This window comes from Astatotilapia calliptera, chromosome 22, assembly GCF_900246225.1.
Source record: "Astatotilapia calliptera chromosome 22, fAstCal1.2, whole genome shotgun sequence".
NCBI classification, from domain to species: Eukaryota; Metazoa; Chordata; class Actinopteri; order Cichliformes; family Cichlidae; genus Astatotilapia; species Astatotilapia calliptera.
In genome coordinates, this window is record NC_039322.1 from 17,619,988 (window position 1) to 17,641,506 (window position 21,519).

Genomic DNA, 21,519 nt, shown 5'->3' on the forward strand with positions numbered 1-21,519 from the left:
GCACGGAGTTTGTGGATTCAGGGGGAGGTGAAGGGAGGCAGAAAGGGGGGAACCGATAGAGGGGGAGAGCCTGAGGAGGAGACTGATGGTGGGGCTTCTTTTTTATAAAGTTGTTTTTTTGACGTTACATAACACCTTTGCTTATGTAGTTAGAGCTCTCATACGTGCGTGTGAGGGTGTGTGTGTGTGTCTGGTAGCTTCTCACTGGGAGATGGGAATTTCTGTGAAAGGCAAAGGTTGCCCATAGCAACGGCCTTCATTGTAAAAGTGATCCTTGGAATATAGCACACACACAGATACGAGAAAGACACATTTGCACTCTGCTCACACTGGTGTGTCTTTTTTTGGTATTTTCAGTACTGTCCGGGTTTGACATCTCCAGGCCTTCACACACACACACACACACACACACACACACACACACACACACACACACACACACACACACACACACACACACACACACACACACTTCTCAGACCAATCTCCTCACTGTGTCCGGCCTCCAAACAGCTTTAAGTCAATTTACTTTCAGGAGGTACATATAGCGTTTCAGCTCCACCTCATGCTGTGATGTGATGGACTGAGATACTCGGGTCTCTAGATTCCATTATGCTTTTATTGGCTTTTAAAGGCATCAGGTTTCCTCTGTCTGGAGCCGGGGAGGAGCCTGTGCTCCTCTGTGTGTGCACAATTAGCATCACACTGGCTGGCAAAAAAAAGGGAAAGAAAAACAGCTCTGCAGGCCCTGGGGATGGGCTTAAGATTGCTGAAGAGATAAGTTTGCTTTGGTCAGATTTTCAGCAGAAGACTGACTGTTTTCCAATACCTGGAGCAAAAACTAAACCCTTTTTAGTCATTGGATTATTGCACTACTTACTGTTTGCTACTGAGCTCGGTCTGGGCTCAAAATATACACGACGTATACACGTTGGAGGAAGCGTTAAAAAGCTTTGCGCTCCGTTACTCCAATAAGCGTAGCAACAGTTCTGAAGTATTTAAGAAAACATCCTCTTAAGCACATTTATGATCTTTTTTTATGCCAGCAATGCACTGATTGACTCTACAGTATAACATCAGTATACATCAGCGTTTCTGGTCTGCTCTGTTTTTGCGCTGAGAGCAGATCATCCACTTATCTGAAATTTGGTGGGTTGACCCTCAGCGCATCCAGGTCTTTGGGAAAGATGCCAGACCTCAAAATTGGGCCTGATTTGTGTTTGTGTGCTATAATAATAAACTAGTGTAAAGGTTGTAGTGTAAATATTGCCATTTTTACATTCATTCAACACTTTCTCACTCCCAACTCGTCCAATATTGATCCCCTAGAAAGCTTTTCATCATATTTTAACACAAGGGATAGGCTGCTTCCTTATTTGCCTTATTTCCCGAGATACTTAACTTTCATTTTGGACTTCAGTCTTTGGTCACCGTTTGGTTTATGCACAAAAAAACTCGGGGGGGGGGGGGGTTAAATACCCTTTTTGACGATATGAAACCCATCCCAGAAGGGAATCTTCAGATGTTGAACTCTTCTCTGCAAGTTGAAAATTATTGTCGAAGAATCACTTGAGAAATGTTTATCACGAGCAAATCACCAAATCATAACAGCAGTCACCTCAAGGGGCTTTATGTTGTAAGTTAAAGATGCTACAATGATGGGGCAAAAACCACAACATTCATATGGCCAACTATGAGCTAGTACTTGGTGACAGTGGAAAGGAAAAACTCCCTTTTAACAGGAAGAAACCTCTGGCAGAACCAGGCTCTGCTGCCACCAGCTGGGAGCGAGAACAGGATGTCATTTCGCGTTTATGGCCAACAATTTTGCTGTTTTAATTCACTCACATAGCTGCTCTCATCAGTTTCATTTTCACACAGCACTGCAGCTGTTTTCAGCAAAAAACAGAAACAAAACTCAGATGAATCTTAAAAATTAGAGCCCGACTAATATATTGGCGGGCTGATATCATCAGCCGATATTAGCTATTTGCCGATCAGCACATAGCAAATGTTGGGAGGATCTGTTTATGTTTCATGTGTCTGACAGGAAAAAAAATATCAGCCGATATAGTAAAATATTAGATTTTAAAATCACCTAATATCACTATCGGTTCTTAAATGGTATATTGTTCAGGCTCTGCTAAAAATCCAAAATGCTGTAAAACCGTGGTAGTGACTGATTGGGGCATTTGGCAGTTAAAGATCCAAATAATTCAATTTACAAAGCTGTAAGCGGAGTCTTTATTGGACTTCATCATGGCCAGAAGCACAACTCCTCATGCTAATGGTCCTTTACGCCTGCTTGATATGCAAATAAGCAAATGTTTGCCAGCAGTGTGAACACATCGACTTGAGAAGCAGATAAAATCTCGGTTGCATTGGCCTCTTGTTCAGCTGCCCCCAAGTAGCAGAATCTCCGTTACAGAAAATTACATCTTTTAACAAACACACACAATGCAGTACGTGTTTAAATCGTTGGAAGATGGTTTTAAGTAAACGCTTTAAGATATTTAGCATAAAAACAGTTTTTGTCAAAATGAAAGGGACTCGGCTTCGATGTGAACAATCCAACTATTTAATCATTGAAAAAAACAGGTAAAATATTTAGCATGTGAATAAAAGTCAGTATAGAAAGGCGGTCTGTAAATATTTGACTGGACGTTCCTGACTGTGCATAAACACCTCTGTAGGTTGAATCTATCTTTGCACTGCAGCGCGTGCGGCATCTCTTAAGTGCATGCACTCGATAGCAGCATTAGTTGACCCTGTGTGATGGGAAAAATCTCTGAGTGCTAAAGTGTGCGTTTAAACATCGCACGGATGTGGGATTCAGGTCGAGAGAAAGGGATGAAGGAAGAGAGAGAAGAGGAGGAGGGATCAGCCTCAAAGTGAACGGAGGCTGAGGTCGTTCACTTCAGAGATTCAACCCCTGAATGATCCCTCACTAATCTCCCCTACCTGACCCCGGTGGGGGTCGGCGTGCTTGTGCTTCCTCCTCGCGGGCTGACGTGGAGGAGGCTTGGATTAAGCTGGAGTGATGAGAAGGGAGGACACTGTGAAATGATCTGCAAGACAGTTATGAGCACATTTCAGACAGGGTGTGTGTGTGTGGGGGGGGGGGTGATATTTTTCACCTCCGAGCCACATAATTATTTTGAGATAGCGATAAGTGATCTGCGGACAGTTGTGATCCTCTCAGGCCATTCATCAAACTAAACGTTGTCTCCCGTTTTACATTTTTGTAGACTGAATAGATTTTTGGGTTTTAGACTGCTGACGTATCTCAATAGTGTCTGATTGATTTCCATTAAAATTTGGTGCAGACATTCACGAGTCTGTAGGAATAAACTTTAGAAACTTTCGTGATTTTTAATCGGTCAGATGCTTTTGCCAGCTCTGTGTCACAGCAGGCAGGAAGCACTGGTGTCATTTTCCTGCTCTGGTTGCTTGAAATGTGCCTGCTGCTGCTGGCCTCCGTTCTCAGTAATTTTCAAACCGTCGTATTTGGACTGCCGCTCAGACAAAACAAGCAATTTAAAGATATCACGTTTGCTTTGTGAGTGTAAAAATGAGTACTTCCTATCATTTTAAATACCGAACACTTCATATTGAAAAATATTACCCTATTAATCCGTAATGGAATGAAGTTCAGAAGTTAATTGCTTTCCTTTGCTTTGCTGCTTTACGGGCCGAGCATCACTTGCAAATGACACATACGCAGAGACAAAATGGAAACCCCCACCACCACCACCCGCCCACCCCCTTCTTCTCTCCTTAAAAGCTTTGATGTTCCACTGCCAAAATCCCAGCTTTAGATCAACTCATTAACTATGCTCCTCCATAGAGCCACAGACAGACAGATGTTCCCCTGTCCAACATAATGCAGCTGCACCAGACAACTCTCTGTGTGTGTGTGTGTGTGTGTGTGTGTGTGTGTGTGTGTGTGTGTGTGTGTGTGTAATCTGCAAAAGTGGTTTCTCTTTCAAATGAAATGACAAACTTCTCAGTCATCTGTAATCTCTCTGTCTAACAGGGACAGAAGTGGTCGCTGCCTATCGATGACGAAGGGTCGGCGAGAGATGAATTTTACGACGACGAGGATCTCTACTCGGGCTCTGGCTCTGGCTGTAAGTGTATATATATATATCTATGTGTGTGTGTGAGGTTACACACTCATGCCCTGGTTCTTTCAGACTCAACAGCTGTCGGGTTTCAATCTGCTGACCCCGAAGACCCCCACAGTCCCTCCTCTATTCACCAGACACACATGCGTGGAGGCCATGCACACACACACACACACACACACACACACACCCAAAGTCACACCACATAAACATGCCGTGTGGCTCGACTGGGAAGTTCGGGAACAGATTTATTAAGAAAATTCCTCAGACACACCCCTTACAAACAAGCACTAACTGAAGCTCAGTTCCCCGAGATCTTATTTACTCTAATCAGATTACAGTCCATGCAGATTAGACGATCACACGCACACCAGCGTGTCGCGGGCACCTATGTGCGAGCGTGCGGCCCGTGCTCGAGCCGGGCTGTAGGAATTACCTACTTAATGTAAATCACATTGCTGTAATTCAGGTTGATTTTCTGATCTTGCTGTCGAAGCTTGAGCGCGGCGCCCCTTATTAAGCATGACTCATTGAGGGCTGCCCTCAGTTCGGGCGCTGCGCTAGTGGCGAGCACGCTCAAAATAAATTACCATTCAAAGCAGGAGAGTGTAGCAGAGGCACCCCCTGTGGCTGAAACAGCAGCCTGGCAAATTGCTTAAGCTCAAACCGAACTACAGAGCCCAAAGAAAGGGCTCGTTTTTAACAGGCAGATGTTCATTTTGTGTCACAGCTGCTTCAGAGCCATCCAGTTTCTTTCTTTCTTTCTTTTTTTCTTGTTGTGGTGTCTGATGTGTTTAACAGAAGCTGCATTGTTGGAGTCCATATTTCGATATCCTCTCCACCTCCACTACAGCCTTCGTGTTTTTGTGCCTGTAAATTCAATTTGTTTCTCTTTCAACCCAAAGAGCTTCACTGCTATAACAGAATGAAAGGTGGGGTGGAGTAATAGCATTATGAGATTTAAAAAGAAAATGAATCACTCTTCTCTTCTCTTCTCTTCTCCAGGTTTTTAACACAGCTGAACTCGTAATTTGCAGCAGTCGTTCTCGTGTACACATTGTTAAGTTTCTGCTGTCAGACAGCTAAATGAGCAGAAAATGGCGATTTAATTGGGGTGCCAAGTCATCATTACATTCACTATTTTATAAGCGATTTAAAAAAGCAACCAAAAAAAACCAAACAAACCAAACATAGTTAAGCACTCTCTGTGTGTGCTTTTGTGTTGCTGACATTTAAAGGAAAGATGGAGGCGGAGACACTTGTACTCATAAATCCCAGTTTGTTTGTTAGCTGGCTGTGAAAAAAAAGCTGAATGATGCTTTTTGTAGTTCTGCAGAAAATCTTTCCTTAGCGTTTAAAAATTACCGAAGGGATTATTGATGAATAAAGCAGATAGCTGCATGTGTAGTCAAGGACAAATTAATTGCTGCTTAAGAGCTGGGGATGATGTCATGATGGTTGCCCAAGCTTGGGGTTCCTCAAACCTCAAATGGTTGGCCTTGGAGTCTGAAAGGTGGGCAGTTTACCAGGGAAGGTGTATCTTAATAAAACATATTAACGTGCTGCATTATGGAAAGCCTTTGGTTGAGGAGCTTAGTTCCAGCTTCATGTGGAAGCCTTACAAGTTTAGACACGATGTCACCATGTTGACTTGTTCCTGCAACATCATAATAAATGTTGCTCTAGGATCACGGTTGCTGTTGACTGTAAATTATGGGGGTGGTTGTAGGTTGATTAGTGTGTGTGATTCATCCAGGAGACTGGGGCTCATCTCCCATGTGAGTTACCAGTGCAGACTTAGCTGGGTTATTCATTTATTTATTTTCAGTTTTCGCTTGCAGTTTGGTTTAATTTAGGCAAAATGATAGTTTAGGTTAAATTAAGCCCTTTTTGCTATGTTACCCACCTGCTAGGACGCCTTTCAGAAAACTCTGAAGGCAACTTTTGCCACATTCTCTTATTAAAAGCTATAAAAATACAACAATGTGAATGCTGTCTGTTTTGGTGATGGTCCTTGGTACTGCTGCACATACTGCAAACCTTGGTATCGATCCGATACCAATTAAATACAGGGTGTTGAATGATTTATGAGATGAATTAGCATCAATTTTCAAATTTTGAACAGGTTTTAATGATGAGTAAACCACTGTGATTTGTACTTTCCACAATACTTAGCTAACAAAAGAAAAAAAAAACACTCTTTCAGCTTCTATTTTGAAACAATTTTAAAACTTTTTTGGACATCAGGAGTGTAATTGTGCCCGCCTCTAAAGCATTTCGGTTTATCTTCCGTTCTCTTCCAAGAAAATAGTTTATTAAGCATAAAGCTCTTTGAGCTACATACTGAAGTTAGACGATAGAAACAAAGTATCAATCCAGTCCAGTACTGATGCATATTTGATATCGGTACTATGGATATTTGGATCGATCCCGACACCTCTTGCCTTCGAGCAGCGTTAAACCTGTGCGGCTGCAGCTTCAGATATTACAGATAGTTAAAGACATCATTCTGCTCGGTGCAACTTCTGTGATCATAGTGGATCCTGCGGTGATGAGGCATACAGTATTTAAGCATTGATTTTCAGTGATTTTCAGATGTGATGACATGCTTCGCCATTCTTAGGCATGACAGGATTAATGATGCTGCATGAAGAACAGCACAGCCGTATCAGACCTTGTATGCTCCTCTCTTTCTTCCATTACACATCTCTTCTTATTTTCTACTGCAGCCCATCAAGTAAGCCATCAGGGGAACTTTAGGTATTAGGGATATACACCGGGGACACCTGTTAGGGACGATGTAATCTGCTGGCTGAGTAAGACTAATCAGATTAAGTGTCAGAAGTGTCACTAGAGAGTAAACTACTGAGTGTGAAGTGAATGAGCCAGCAATAGTCTCAGTTTCTGATCTACTGTTATCTGTGTGTGTGTGTGTGGGTGGGCGGGTGGTGGCTTGTGATGGAGTGACTGTGTCAAATTTGACTCAAATTCTTGTCTTATTTCATTTTTTGTTCTAATTCTCTCCTCTTCAGTTCCTGAGATCGGTATGAGGCCAACATCAGTAGCTGTCACGTTCACCACAGAGGAACCCCTACTTCTCTCCACCACCCAAGCAACTGACCTCGCTCCCTCTGCACCGCCTGCAGCAGAGCCTAGCCCCAACCCAGAGGACCCGACGACCACCCCTCTTCTCACTGAAGCTGAAGGAGAGAGCGGCGTGTTCTTGGATAGGGACCTGGAGAGGGAGAGGGAGCTGGAGCGGGAGCTGGAAAAGGAGAGGGAGAGAGAAAGGGAGAGGGAAAGGGAGCGTGTCCGAGAGATGGAGCGAGAGAAGGAGAGGGAGAGAGAGAGGGAGAGGGAGAGAGAGCGAGAGAGGGAGAGAGAGAGGGAACGTGAGAGAGAGCTGGAGAGAATCCGGGCCGCCGCCAAGACCACTGCCGCGCCCCGGTCCCCTGCTGCCGTTCCTATGTTCACCACCAAACCTGCAGCCAGTCCTGCTGAAAGTGCAGCGCCCTCTGCTGGTTCAGATGACCTGAGCGCCACAGAAGAAGAGGAAGACATCTACCTTTCGCCAGAGCCCAGCTTGCTTTACCCAGGATTCACTGACGTAACCACTACAGAAGAAGACATGTCCATCACACCAGAGTCAACCCCTGAGCCCACCACAGCTGCAACAACCACTGCTACCACTGTCAAGACCAGGACCCCCTTCAGGCCCAGGGTTCCCATGATGACAACGACTCAGGCGGTGCCAACAGAGAGGACGACCCGCCCACAGCAGCCCACAACAACACAGGTAGGACTCAGCTCATGTCAGGCAGTATTAGGCAAACGAGATGAAAAATGTTCATTTGTGAACTTCGGGACTTGTGATATTTATTTAAACCTGTATAGAGTTACCCTCGCTGGTTCCTGCTGTTTCCACTCTTTATGCAAAGTTAGGCCGATCACTTCTGGGCTCAAGCTGCCAAATCTAACAAACAGTAGTCTTAGTGTCCTCATCTCAGACTCAAAAAACAAGAACAGCATCCACAACATCAGTGAGATGCTTACTTGATCTGTGAGCTCAATAAACACTTTACTGATGAGTTTATCGCTTCAATTGCTGGTTGAACGTCTTGTTAAATGTAATTCCAATTTTCTAAAATATGGTTCAATTTTAGAGGCAGAAAGGAAGAGGTGTCATCTCCCTCATTCAGACTGTCACATTCAGTTTCCTAAAATCAAGACGGTAAAGACCAAAATGCTCAACTTGAGGCTTCAAAACATCATGTGGCATCATGCTGTTACTGCTCTTCCATCTTTTAAATACAGTTTATGGTCCAGTAAACCGTAACGGCTCTTCTTCTAACTGCCTCTTCGTTATTCGAGACCAGAGGCATTTCTCTGACACATGTGCTTTTGGTTAATCACAGAAACTGCATTAAACCACGATCCATTTAGATTTTTCTGGTTTTCCACATATAATTAAGCTGCCAGATTTTGTGCGTATACTGGATGGGTTGGACAATCTGCAGCTCTCTCCCATCCTAATATACAGAGGCTCATTGTTTTAAAGGCGAACATGTGCCATGGAAAGTTCTGTGTTGGTTTGGATGCGTTTCAGTGCAGCGGCTCTGTGGGGGAAATGGGATTACATCAAATTTAAGTTTCCTCATTGGTCTCACTTTCTGTTCCCCATCTCAGGAGGGCACCAACGAAGTGGGTGCTGCAGGACCAAGTGGAGATTATGAAATCATGGATGGACGCCGCAATAATCTTGGCAGCGAAATGGCGGGTGGACCTGATCTTATCGGCAACTCTGTGGACGGAGGCAGCTCCGCGGCCCAGCTGCCGCAGAAGAACATCCTGGAGAGAAAAGAGGTCTTGATAGGTAAGATTATCCATCACTAAAGATCATGAAAATGGCTTCCATGTGTGTCGTGTCTGAATTCGAGCCCTTTTCATCCACCTCTCTGTCTCTGAGCATGTCTTCCTAATCACCCCTTAGACTGGCAGAACACATTTCCCAGTTGCCTCCTGTGTTCTTTCCCTGCTTTCAGGAAGCTGCTCTGACAATCTGGCATCACCTCGCATTCACGTAGTGCAGATTCATCACCATAACAGAATGTCCTGCTTAGCCCCGTTTGACCCATTGAGAACAAGAGATCCTCTTCTCGGGTTATCCAACCCCTCCTTTCCCCCCCTATTTTTTCTCATCCTTTTCCCCTTTGGCTAAATCCAGTTCCTTTTCAAGTGCCCCCTATTCCTCATCCCAAAGAGCTGTTGTTGAAAAGAAAGGAGCAGCCAATTTGCCTGACCTGACTGGCTCTCTGTTTCTCCTTCAGCCGTTCTGATTGGTGGACTTCTGGCTGTGGTTTTCGCTGATTTCCTGTTCATCGGTAAAGAGCAGGAGGCAACATATTTTAGACTAGACAGTAGACGTGTATTAGTGTAGTGCAGCTTTTCATTGACAGAGCCCTTTTAGCACCAAAATCTGAAAAAAAAGGGTGTTTTAGCTTCCTCTCCCTTTAAGCCAGCTTTCTTCTGATTGGGTTTAAGCCAGCTTTCTTCTGATTGGCTGCCACTTGTAAACACAGGTTTGGTTTGGTTTGATGTTATAAAGAGACAGCAGTACAAAAAGCCTGGCTGAAGTCTGAGCTTTTCACTCAAATTGATTATCGGTACGCACACTGGCTTTATTATTATTAAACTTTGGCTATAAGTAATACGAGCATCTACTATTCTAACAACATATACAGTCATGTGAAAAACTAAGAACACTCTCACTGCTTTAATAAGAGTTAAGAAGGTCAATAGCAGCCAGCTGCTCCTAATCAAATGCATAATGCATAAATTGATCATCAGCAAGTGAGAGCATAAGTTTGGGCATTTTCCTGATCTGGAGCATTCAGGTATGCAAGCATACTGCCGTGCAATGCTCAGAGAAACTGCAAAAACCCCCAAAAAACAACCTACGAGCTACATCTCAGACTCTACATGCTTAAGTTAGTGTGTTAAATGTTAAAGTTCATCACAGTACAATTAAATAAAGACTGAAAAAGTGTGGCTTGTTTGGAAAGGTTACACAAGACCTCTGGAAAGCATGTATTTGTCTGTATGACAAATTATTCTAGAATCAAATGTGAGAACATTTGTCTAACAGCTAAAGTTCAATTTAACAGGACAACGAACCCAAGCACAAAGCAAGCCTACAACAGAATGGCTCAAAAAGAAAATAATCAAGGTGCTTCAATGGCCGGCATGAAAATGACAGGCATAAACCTGCAAACCTCAATGCACTAAAACAACACTGTAAAGTAGAGTGGACCAAAAATCCCCCACAATGATGTGAGAGACTGATACAATAATACAGGAAACAATTACTTCCACTCATTCCTGCTAAAGGTGAATCTACAATCTACTGAATCATGAGGTATTTTCAGCTTTTCACAGGAAAGCTTCGAGCGGTATGAAAGCATTATTTTTTGCATGACTGTATATGGAAGAAAAAAGGAGAAGGATAAGAACATAATAGGTCCTCTTTACTGCGAACATGCTAAATATATTATTGCTGTCTTGCACATCGGCTGGGTACCACTTGTTATTCAGAACTAAACTCAAACAAAATTTTTTGGAATAAAATTATAATTTCTTTGCTTTCAGAAATGCAGCGAGCTCAGTAAAGTTGACACAATTCATCCCGAGGGGAACATCAGTATCCTCGCCAAATTTCAGGCCATTCTGTCCAATTTAATTCTGGATAAAAGCGGTGGACAGATGGGCTGAATGACAATGCCATCCATGGCCCAGCCCCACCAGCATGACTAAAATCCTTGATTTAGTCATTCGTCTTAATGATGACTTGATATTATGAATTCGCGGACAAGTGGTTCATTATGTGCTATCTTGACAGCAACTTGAAATGGTGCAGTGAACATTCCTTAAGTCTGAGTATAAACAAAATCAGAGACGGTGAGATAAAGAGACACGGTGAAACGCACAGACTGTAGTTACGCACTGCATGATTGGGCAAAAGAAGATAAAACCGACTGAAATCTTATAGAAGATTTAATTACGTAAAACGGTGCGACGAGGCAGACGAGGGGAATACGTTTTGCGGTGAAAGTACGCAGTGGAAAAACTGCATTAATTAAATCCCTTCAGCAGAAATGGAGATAAACAAAGTAAACTCTCCCGACGCAAAGAATGGAAACAAAGCGCTTGTTTCCTGCTTTTGGCGTGGATGCCAGTCACTGTAATGAGGGCGTTTTTAACCATTTCGACAAGATAAGCAGAGGAAGCAAAGGACGGTGGGAAACAAAGCAGCTGCTGCTGATTGGCCCCGGCAGCCCCCACAGGGTTAAACTGCTATGTGGCACTGCAGGGCTGCAGTTTTAACACAAAGCGGTTGGCAGCACAGAATGTATTTTGGCACATTCGGGCTCATCCGTCTTCACTTAGCAGGAAGGTGGTAGTGATGCTGTGGTAGATTTGCTAGAAGTGTTTCTAAAGCAGCTCCGTGTTGTTTCATAGTCGGCCGCAGACGTGCCAGCGGCTCTAATGGCATTTTAGTGTTTGTCTCTGCGTGTGTTTGAGTGTTTGTAGCATCTAATCTGCTGCAAATTTGACACGACTAACTCTTGTTTCCATCTCGCTGCAGCGGTGATAGTGGGAGGCGTGGTGGGCGCCCTGTTCGCTGCCTTCCTGGTGATGCTGCTGGTGTACAGGATGAAGAAGAAGGACGAGGGCAGCTACACGCTGGAGGAACCCAAACAGGCCACCGTCACCTACCAGAAACCGGACAAGCAGGAGGAGTTTTATGCATAACACTGACACGCCAGAGAGACACGCCGCACACCGGGAAGGGAGAAAGAGCGAGCAAGAGAAGAGCGAAAGATACTCTATAAGTCCTGCCCTTCCTCCTCCTCCTCCTCCTCCATCCTTCCTACTCCTCTTCTTCTCCCCCCACCCTCCTTATCTGCTCGGGTCTCCTCATCCCTCTCTCCTCCCGTCTCCATACTTGAGAGCGCCTTTCTCTCTGCGGACATGGAACCTTCTTTTCAAAGAAAACGAGAAAAAAAGAGGACAAAAAAAGGAAAAAAAAAATCCAAATATATTCAGAAAAAAAATAACACGTACACGCGAGATGTTTTTAAAGTAAATGTTGTTATTAATATTCTACAGATTCTCTTGTTCTGTATGTAATGATATGATTATTTTGTAAGAAAACAAACAAAACAAAACACATGCTCTTGCAACCTGTGTTTTCCAGCACACACACACACACACACACACACAAAAAGAGCGAGAGAGAGAGAGATCCTCTTCTGTTTTTAACGGAGCAAATCTGAAAAAAGGCCTGAAAGGGGAGAGGAGAGGGGTGGAGACGGGTGGAGTGAGCCTATGGACAGACTAACTATTAGATCGGGCTCTACTCTGCCTCTCACCACCACCACCCCCACTCTACACATACACTTAAAAAAAAGAAAAAAAAAAGAAAAACAAACCATACAGAGCGTCTGGTTGGCCGCACAGAGCCCGGGGTCAAAGGTGAGAGGAAAGGTCTCTTTTGTGTGCCTTCCGTCAATCTGGTGCTCAAAGACACACAAACGCACGTCCACAAAGCCACGCATAAACACACGCTAACACACACACACACACTCGTATCTGCTCGAAGGTGGCGCTGACCTCTCGCTCTGTGCTCGGCCAACCAGAAAACGGTGCTCAGCGCTCGGCGTGTTTCACAACGTCAAGGAGCCGCTGCGGAGACACCGGCAGGCCCCCCTCCCTCTGCTCCTCTAAGCTGTATAAAGACTAGTTATGGATAGTAATAATAATCAATAATATATCAATGTTCTTGGGCTGGATGGTGAACAATAATAATAATGATGATGATGATAATAATGCCGTAATAATAATAATAAACAGGAGGATGTGTATTTAGCAGTTTAAAAAAAGAAAAAAGTTTATATGTAAATATCAGCGTATCCTTTCTGGCGTCACTAACCATCTGCATGACCATGAAGAGTTTTTATCCATCACATCACGTCATCCCTTTAGATGAGCTGTGCTCTTGTCACACACACACGTACGCACGCACACACACACCAAACACACAACAGCTGAAATAAAACTCGCAGCGCACTGAAACACACCGCGCCGACGTTAAGTAGACTGTAAATCATATCACACGAGCGCATATCGAACCCCTCGTCGCCGTCATCGCCATCATCATCGTCGTCATAGTGATAGTCATCACTTGTGATTTCCAGCAAGATCAGGTGGTTTCAATGTTATTGGTTAGTTATCGATCAGTTGCCGGTTGGTTTAGAGTTTGGTCTGTTTGTGTAAAAGCACAACTCCACGTCCGGCCATCATCCAATAAACGCCCTCCACCCCACCCCTCTCACACACATACACACACAGCCATAAACGCACACACCCTTTTGCATGCCTCACCTTATGATTTTTTTTTTCTTTCTTCCATCATTGTCTCTCTGTTTGGGGATGGGAGGGGCCTCTTGGAAGTGTGAGGGGCTTTAATGAAATTTTTTTTAAAAAAAAAAGTTGCTCCCACGTGCACTAATTCAGTCATAACATTTGCCGTTAGAGCTTTGGTTATGAGAGGAAAATGAATTAGTGTTTATGAGGTCAACGTTAACCTGCCGTGGGAGCATTTTGGGGGAGGGGAGGGGACAACGTGAGGAGACAGGCGGGCTGTGCTTCTATCTAAGAGATTGTAACAATAAACACACCAGTGCGACTGGGCTAGTAGCTTCTATTATACTCAGTACTGTAGAACAAAAATGCATGGGAGTCAAAACTATACTCGTCTGGGTGTGTGCGGATGGCTCTGTCTGTGTGTGTGTGTGTGAGTGTGTGTGCATTTTTTTCTGTCCAAGTGTGCGTCTTTAAAAGAAGAGAGGGGCGAGTTAAAGCTGGAATGTACTGTGGTCGAGTGTTTGTTTACCTACTCCAGCAGTTCTCACGCTCTTCCACATGCAGGTAACACAACTCTTCCACTCCTGTGTGTGTAGTTACCTGGGCCCCCTCCTTCCATCCCTCCCTCCCTCCTTCCCGTCGCCAGTCCAAGAATACCTGTGCGCACCTGTGTCTGCACCTCATCTAAACCTGCTACCTGTGTGTTTGCGTATGCATGAGTGCTTCACCTTGATATTTCACAGCAGACTCTTGTGTACACTGACTAGCCTGTCGACGCGAGTGTGTGTGTGTGCGTGTGTTTCTGCGTGCGTGAGGGTGTGTTTAGTCTGTTCAATGCTGAATGTGGGGCGGCTCGTCCCTCACAGTGGCTATCACACACACTGACCGTGTCTTTTCACTGTCTGTCTGACTTGTCTACCTGTCTGTCTGCCGCAGGACAGATGGACAGACAACACGCCACTTTCTCACAGGCAGGAATGATATAAACACGTACTGTCTTTTCTAAAAGTGACTGTCAAAGTGTAAACGTGTGCGTTTGTAGCCATTTAAGCCTGCGTAGCCAAATAAGACGTGTGTGCGTGTCTGAGAGAAAGAGGGTAAATTTGTATGTGTGTGTGTGAGTGTTAGTGTGCATGTTTGAGAGTGTGCGTGTGAGCGTGTGTTTGTGTGTGTGAAGCCCAGTGGAGGCTACACTACTCTATGTTTGCTGTTCCCATTCCTGTTTTTATACATTTGCATTTTTTAAGGCTGAGTTTCTGTCATTGGCTGAGTGAGCGAAAGGAGGCGGATCCTCCACGCCACCGCCCTGTCACTAATCTGCCACTCTGTTCCAAATAAAAAACCTGATTGGGTAAATCTGTCCTCTCCTGTCTTCTTTTAAACTGAAATAGATTAAAAAACTCTCTTTTCCTCTCAAGAATTTGTGACTAATGACACAAACAACCAAGGAACTACATAACTGTGTGACATTAAAATTGTGCAATTATTCCTTTGCTGTCTTTTTGGTGGCTAATGATCTATAATCTCACAACAGCAGTGTTTCTCAACCTGAAGTTTAACTAAGGTCAATGACCCATAGTCAAGAGACACAAAAATAACTTGCTATAAATGGATAAAACTATGCTGTAATAATAAAAAATGCAGATGGGACAAAACTATGGCAACAACACATGTATACACTCATCGATTGATTCACGAGGTACATCTTGCTAGTACCAGGTTGGACCTCCTTCTGCCTTCAGAGATGCTTGAAGTCTTTGTGACATACGGTATATTCTACAAAGTCATCAGCTCATACTGACAAAATAGCATCACACAGCACATCCATGATGTGTCCTGTTCCACCACTACCCAAAGGTGCTCTCTGCATTGAGATTTGGTGACTATGTAAGTAAGTAAGTAAGTAAAATTTTATTTATATAGCACATTTCTAGATAGAGATCACAAAGTGCTTTACAAGATATAACAGATTAAAAAGACAAAATACAAATGGAGGTCGTTTGATTACAGTCGTGTTCAAGAAACCAGTTTGAGATCATCTAAGATTTGTGACATGGTGTGTTATCCTGCTGGAAACAGGTTATAAAGTTATAAAGAACATGGTGTTGCTGTATTGTTGCTCTTTACTGTAGATAAATGTAGGTTATAGGTAGGGATGCAACGATACCAATTTTTTCAAACCGATACGATACCGATACTTGGATCTGAGTACTTGCTGATACAGATTACAAAAACCGATACTTCTACCACACACACACACACACACACACACACACAAATGCAATGAATTGGAAGACAGGTTTTGTTTTATTCTCTGCCGATAATAAATAATATCTTAATAAAAATGACCACAAAAAAATTTCAAGTGAAAAATAAGCACTTCTGTTAAATTATTGCAGAGTCTCCACATTGTAATTTAACAAAATATCACTGAACTATTGGCACTGTCTCGAGCTTTCGGAATAATAAATAAACAATTCTGTTTGGAATAAAATTAATACAAATTAGGTTTGAGAATAAAATAAACTTTTCAATTGTTGCAGAGTGTCCATATTGTAAACAAACAAACAAAATAACGAAAGTATTTGGCATTGACGAACAAACTCCTCATCTGCCTGTGGATCATCAGTCCACTTTGCTGTTAAACCAAGGACTGACATCGTGCACACACTGCTTGTCTTTACTGCTTTAGAAAGTTTTGGCACCATTATCTCCCTGATGTGTGGGCGGCTGGGAATTTCATATCGCAGCTCGAGTATGCTGAGAAGAATCCTATGCTTTCCATGACTGGCATTGGCTGGTCATCCAGAGCAATAAAATGAGTCAGAGCCTCTGTTATTTTAACTGCCCGTGGATTTTCTCTTGACATTTTTCATCGCTTTTCCAAAACCTGAGTTAAAGTTGGCTGTTCCGGTCCACACTGCTGACATTTTGTTTAGCCTAGCTACAGCAGCCTCCAGTTTCTCTTTATCTGGAGCTGCCAGTCTGACTCGTCTAACCCTGTGCCTGTTTAGCGCAGGATGTCCCCCTAGTGGCCAATCTAAAAAAAATACAACAAAAATGACAAGCCAATCTCTGATTAATGAAATAATTCACTATCAGTTCATGGTATCGGTTAACTTTTACGAGTATGAGTACACACACATTTTACAGTATCGGCCCCGATACCAGTATCGGTATCGGTGCATCCCTAGTTATCCAATGCTCATTTAGTACTGAAGAGGTCCAAAATGTTCCAAGAAAATATCCCCCACCCCATTACACCACCAACAACCTGAACCCCTGATGCACGGCAGGATGGATTTGTGCTTTCATGTTGTTTACGTCCTTGACCCCCTGCCTTCAGATCTTATTAAAATATGCATGAGGGTCAATTTAAGATTAGGAAGAAACCACGTCAGTTAGCGGAGAAGATTGAGAACGCTCTCATACAGTAAATAGGAAACTATAGGCCACTGCTTAGCTTAACATGTGACTGGAAATGGTGAAACAGCTAGCCTTAATGTTTGCACACCAGCACCTGTAAAGTTCACAAACTATTACACTGTGTATATGTATTAAACATACAAATTACAGAGTGTAAAAACAACCAGTTGTAGTTTCAGGGGTACTCTTCTTGGTCAGGTTTGTTTGTTTTAAAGGTGCATGTAGGTGAACTTTCTTATCTTTAGACCAAACTTCTTGACTGTATTGCGAGAAACCAATATTTCTTTAATACATACATACAGCACTGTCTCATTATTTCACCAGACACCATCACCGTCATATATTCTGCAAATTATTACCTACCCCCCAGATATTAGTTTGACGCATACTTCCCTGCTTAAAAGGCCCGAAACACTCACAAAACAATACCACCCCCCACTTTCTTAGGTATTGTACTTTAGCTGTGCTAATTTGCTAACAAACGCACCATTAATCAAATCACCAAAACTAATTAACATTCAATGAACCAGGGAATTTCCGAGTCCCTCGGGGTCAAGGTAATCCAGCCTTGGTTTTATATGTAATAATGCATCTTCCCTCATAAGCAAACACTGCACATTCCACAATCAGCAAGTCTGCTTTCAGTTAATGAAGTATTTTAAATGCACATCACAGTAAAAAGGTTCAGGGTTGAATCGGCTCTTCCAGTGAGGCGTTTGTGACACTTTGGGGCAGTTTGTGACTGTATGGCTTTCCTCTGTTCATCCAGTTTTCTTTCACCACCTATAAAAGTGGCCACAGGTTTGTTGATGGGCGTGCCTGCCTCTCGCTCATTGTAGACTAGGACAGGCTGGATGAAGGGGTGCCATCAAATGTACCTGCTACTTGGAAAAGTCTTTCAGAAGATGTAATTATAAACTTTAACTGTTCGGCGCAGCTAATTTTGATTCTACCGGAGTAATGTTTAAGTGTTTTGACCTCATTATTAGTGCCCTCTCCTCCTCCTAATCAAAGCTGCAGTTTGTAAAATTTCTTCAAGGATAAACAGGACTTCACTCAGACTACAAAAACCTGATGTTGCTATGCAGACCTTTTTGTTCTTTTTGTCCAGGTTTACAGATTTCTCAACCCTTCACTTCCATCTTAATGCAGTCTGCAGCTTGTAGCGCTCACAGTGGTTATAAACTGCCTTTTCTTCTGGTTACAGTGAACACTGTCACTGTAGTCTGTGGATTACCCACCAAGACAATGTTGCTCGAAAGACAGGCTACCGTTGAATTATTTAGATGTAATTCTTTTCTACATTGTGGGCAGGGCACATGAAGTTCCATTTGTATCCGTTTTGCTGCAGGAGATGCATAAAAATCCCAAATAATCCTCTCAAACCGGGAAGCTTAAATGAGTTTATTGTGATCACATGCAGTGTTGTAATGTGGGTGAACTTTTCCTTCAATATCTCGGTCTTAAATGTGACTCAGCTCCCTTGGCGGCTGAAGATTGTTCAAACTTGAGGTCCAGGCTTTATTCTTGGGTCCACTCATGACTCAGCAACGAAGCACTTGAAACAGGAGATGAATACATTTCAGTAACATGCATTTAAAGGCGCTTGCGTGCAGACACAAAGTCTGCCTCCATGTTCTCACACACCAGCCAGCATTAGCTCGGCCTGCGTGCCATTCTTTTCGACCCGCTGACACTAGAGGCAGCTCTCCTCTCTTCTGTGCTTCATCTAAGAGAGATGCTGTATTTGTATTTGCGTGATCACAGCTGCTTAGCACCTCATTTACACTTGTTTAACTCTGTGGGCCCTCGAGGGAGAAACAGACAGAGATGTTATTTTTCTTAAGTCAACACATAAAAATATCTTTTTTTCCCTCTTCCCTCCTCACTGAAAGTTAGATAAACTGTCTGTGGGGATTTGTGAGTACAAACACAGACACACAGGAAAGGAGATTATTCCTGCTCTTCAAGCATGAGACCAGATGAGACCAAGGTCACCCGAGTAGTGGGTTTGCAGCTGGCTATCATCCAGCAAAGCTAACAAGCTGTCCTGGCCTTGGAGAGCGGGCTGCTGATGAGGAAATATGCCTCTGCACAGAGGCTGAGGGCTCCTTGTGTGTGAGCCTCCTGTGGGAGGGGTGGAACAGCCGAGCCAAAGCTGCACAGTAGAGTTGGGGAAGAATGAAGCAGGCCTGGGGTCCAACCAGTACCCCATCTGCTGGGTAACAGAGGAACAACCGTGGCAGAGACAACCTGATTTACTACCCAGTTTTAACCTGGTTATTTTCAGCTGCAATTTTACATACTACAAAAATACAGATAGCAGGCTGTGGTGCGTTTGTGTCTGATTTTACAACGGCTTATTTTTTTAGACCTTTGTGGAGTAAGAAGCTCAAGGGATCAGCGCTGTTTATCCTCAGCTGACAGTCTGTAGGGTTGGGTTAACCATGAGGAGTCCCAGCGTAGATTTCACGGATTACATGATTATTAATTTAAGCTGAAAGAAAATAAAACATCTTTCAGATACATTTGCAAATGTGTAGCAAATGTGTAGCAGCGACACGTGTCTTTATTTCACGGGATCTCAAACTAAAAACTACATGTAGTTCCCCCGCAAAGCCACGGCTTTAGTTTTCCTGCATTTAGAGTCTAGTATGTTAAGAGGTGTAACAAATCTGCATCTAAACTACAGCGCCTTGGTGATTATATCAAAACATTCATTTTGTCTTTATGATCTAGTTTAAATAAGCTACATGATTCACAGAATGATTTTGTTTTAGACGTCTCATCTCACCTACTACAGCAAAAATGCTTCAAGTAATCCCAGAATCCACTTTTATCAACATACTATACATATAATAATAATTACCTATTTCATATTGAGGGTCATTTTAAATGTTCTCATTCATTTTCCCCAACAAACAGTTTTGTTTTAAAAATAAAAAAGCCATTTAAACACATAGGAGCAAGTTCGAAACCAACAATAAAGGCATAGTTTGTGATCTGAGAAATTAGGTTCATAAAAAAGAAAATGGGAAAAACATTGTACAGCTGTTAGCTGTGCCGTAACCTCAAGCTGCTTAAGGTGCAATGATTTATTTAGATGCAATACAGTATATAAGGGAAAAACAGAGTTTGTACAATACTAATGAGCTTGAAAGTCGGTATTTGTTCAGACCGCTATCATTCTTCAACACAACCTGAACTCCTGATAGCGTTGCATTGTGTGTTTTTCTATCCAGGTTTGGTTTTACAGCATTGACAGTGTGTTTGGCATCATTGTCACGCTGCCATTCAGATGCTTTCCAGATGGTATTGCACGGTGGATCAAATTCTGACAGCACTTTTCTGTGTTCATAATTACATTAATTTTTGAAAAGAGCTCCAACACCACTCGCCTGATTCATCATTCATCGTTAGAGTAGCACAATGGGGCTGGTTAGTGCTGTTGCCTCAGCAAGAAGGTCCTGGGTTCAAATCCAAATCGAACCTGGCCGGAGCATTTCTGTGTGGAGCTTGCATGTTCTCTACAGGTATTTTGAAGACAAAATACCTGTAGACATGCAGTTAGTGAGGTTAGGTTAACTGGTGATTCTAAATTGGCATTAACTGTGAATGTGAATGGTTTTCTGCCAGTGTGTAGTAGTCTGCCTATTATTCTGCGGCAGCCGTGATATGCTCCAGGCCCCCTGTGAACCTGAATTTAATAGGTGGAAGGATAAGTGGCCTTCCCTTCCACTGAGAACATTTTTGATGAAATTTCAATAAACAGTAGATGGATCAACTGAAAGCCCAGATGTATCTCTCGGGTCCTGTTTCAGCTGTTTGCTGGATTATTTCTGATTTCTTGAGAACTTGACTTTTAGATGCTGTTCATTTTTTGTATAGTTGCTTTAGGTATGTCCCTTCTTCTTTTGTCCTCCACTTTTCCAGTTTCCTTAAATTTCTTTAAGTATACGCTGCACCCGATGCTGACATATGCCAGGTTTTCCATGAGCAGCTCTTCGGGATCATCTTGATGATGCAGAAACAGAATGTTATGCCTGTCAAACTGTGTTATCTTTGACATTTTTCATATATTAAAATAAAGAAATGGGACCAAACGATTTGTTTTAGCGACAGGCTGCTAGTAACAAAGTGCCTAAATTGGTTATTCACTAAGTTCAATGGCACATGCCTTGAGTTAGATGCCTTTTTTATGCTTGAATGATTCACAAGTAAATCCCCTGTACTGTAAAATAAAAAAGTATAAACATAAAACTTGTCCCAGAAAGAAATGAATAAACGGGATAAAATCGATAGATGGCAATATCTTAACCTCCTCAGACCTGAGCCCTCAGAAGCCATTTTTATTTAAGCATATTTTTTTTTAGCTGTTTGCGATGAGCGAGACTAGATAAGGATAAAACTCAGGCTTCTTGTTTGAACAGGAAGTCGTTACCTGGTTTTGAGACACCTTTTTTCCTTGTAAAAGTAGAGTTATGGTGCATCTGTTCTGTTCTGTGATTGGCTGCTTCTGTTTCACCCTTCACGTGATAATTCT

General features: G+C 42.9%; 1 protein-coding gene across 2 annotated transcripts in view; it reads left to right on the forward strand.

The window, feature by feature from the left end:
* The window catches only part of sdc3 (syndecan 3), a 38,589-nt gene extending 26,364 nt beyond the window's left edge, over nucleotides 1–12,225 (forward strand). The window contains exons 2-5 of one of the 2 annotated variants that reach the window (XM_026155911.1): nucleotides 4,037–4,130; nucleotides 7,160–7,923; nucleotides 8,814–9,000; nucleotides 11,770–12,225. In XM_026155911.1, coding sequence (XP_026011696.1) covers nucleotides 4,037–4,130; nucleotides 7,160–7,923; nucleotides 8,814–9,000; nucleotides 11,770–11,936 — 1,212 coding nt within the window. In that variant the 3' untranslated portion in view covers nucleotides 11,937–12,225. Of the gene's footprint in view, nucleotides 1–4,036; nucleotides 4,131–7,159; nucleotides 7,924–8,813; nucleotides 9,001–9,454; nucleotides 10,046–11,769 lie in introns of those variants that run through there. The other variant, XM_026155912.1, reaches the window with a different exon arrangement.
* Nucleotides 12,226–21,519: the final 9,294 nt, after the last annotated feature.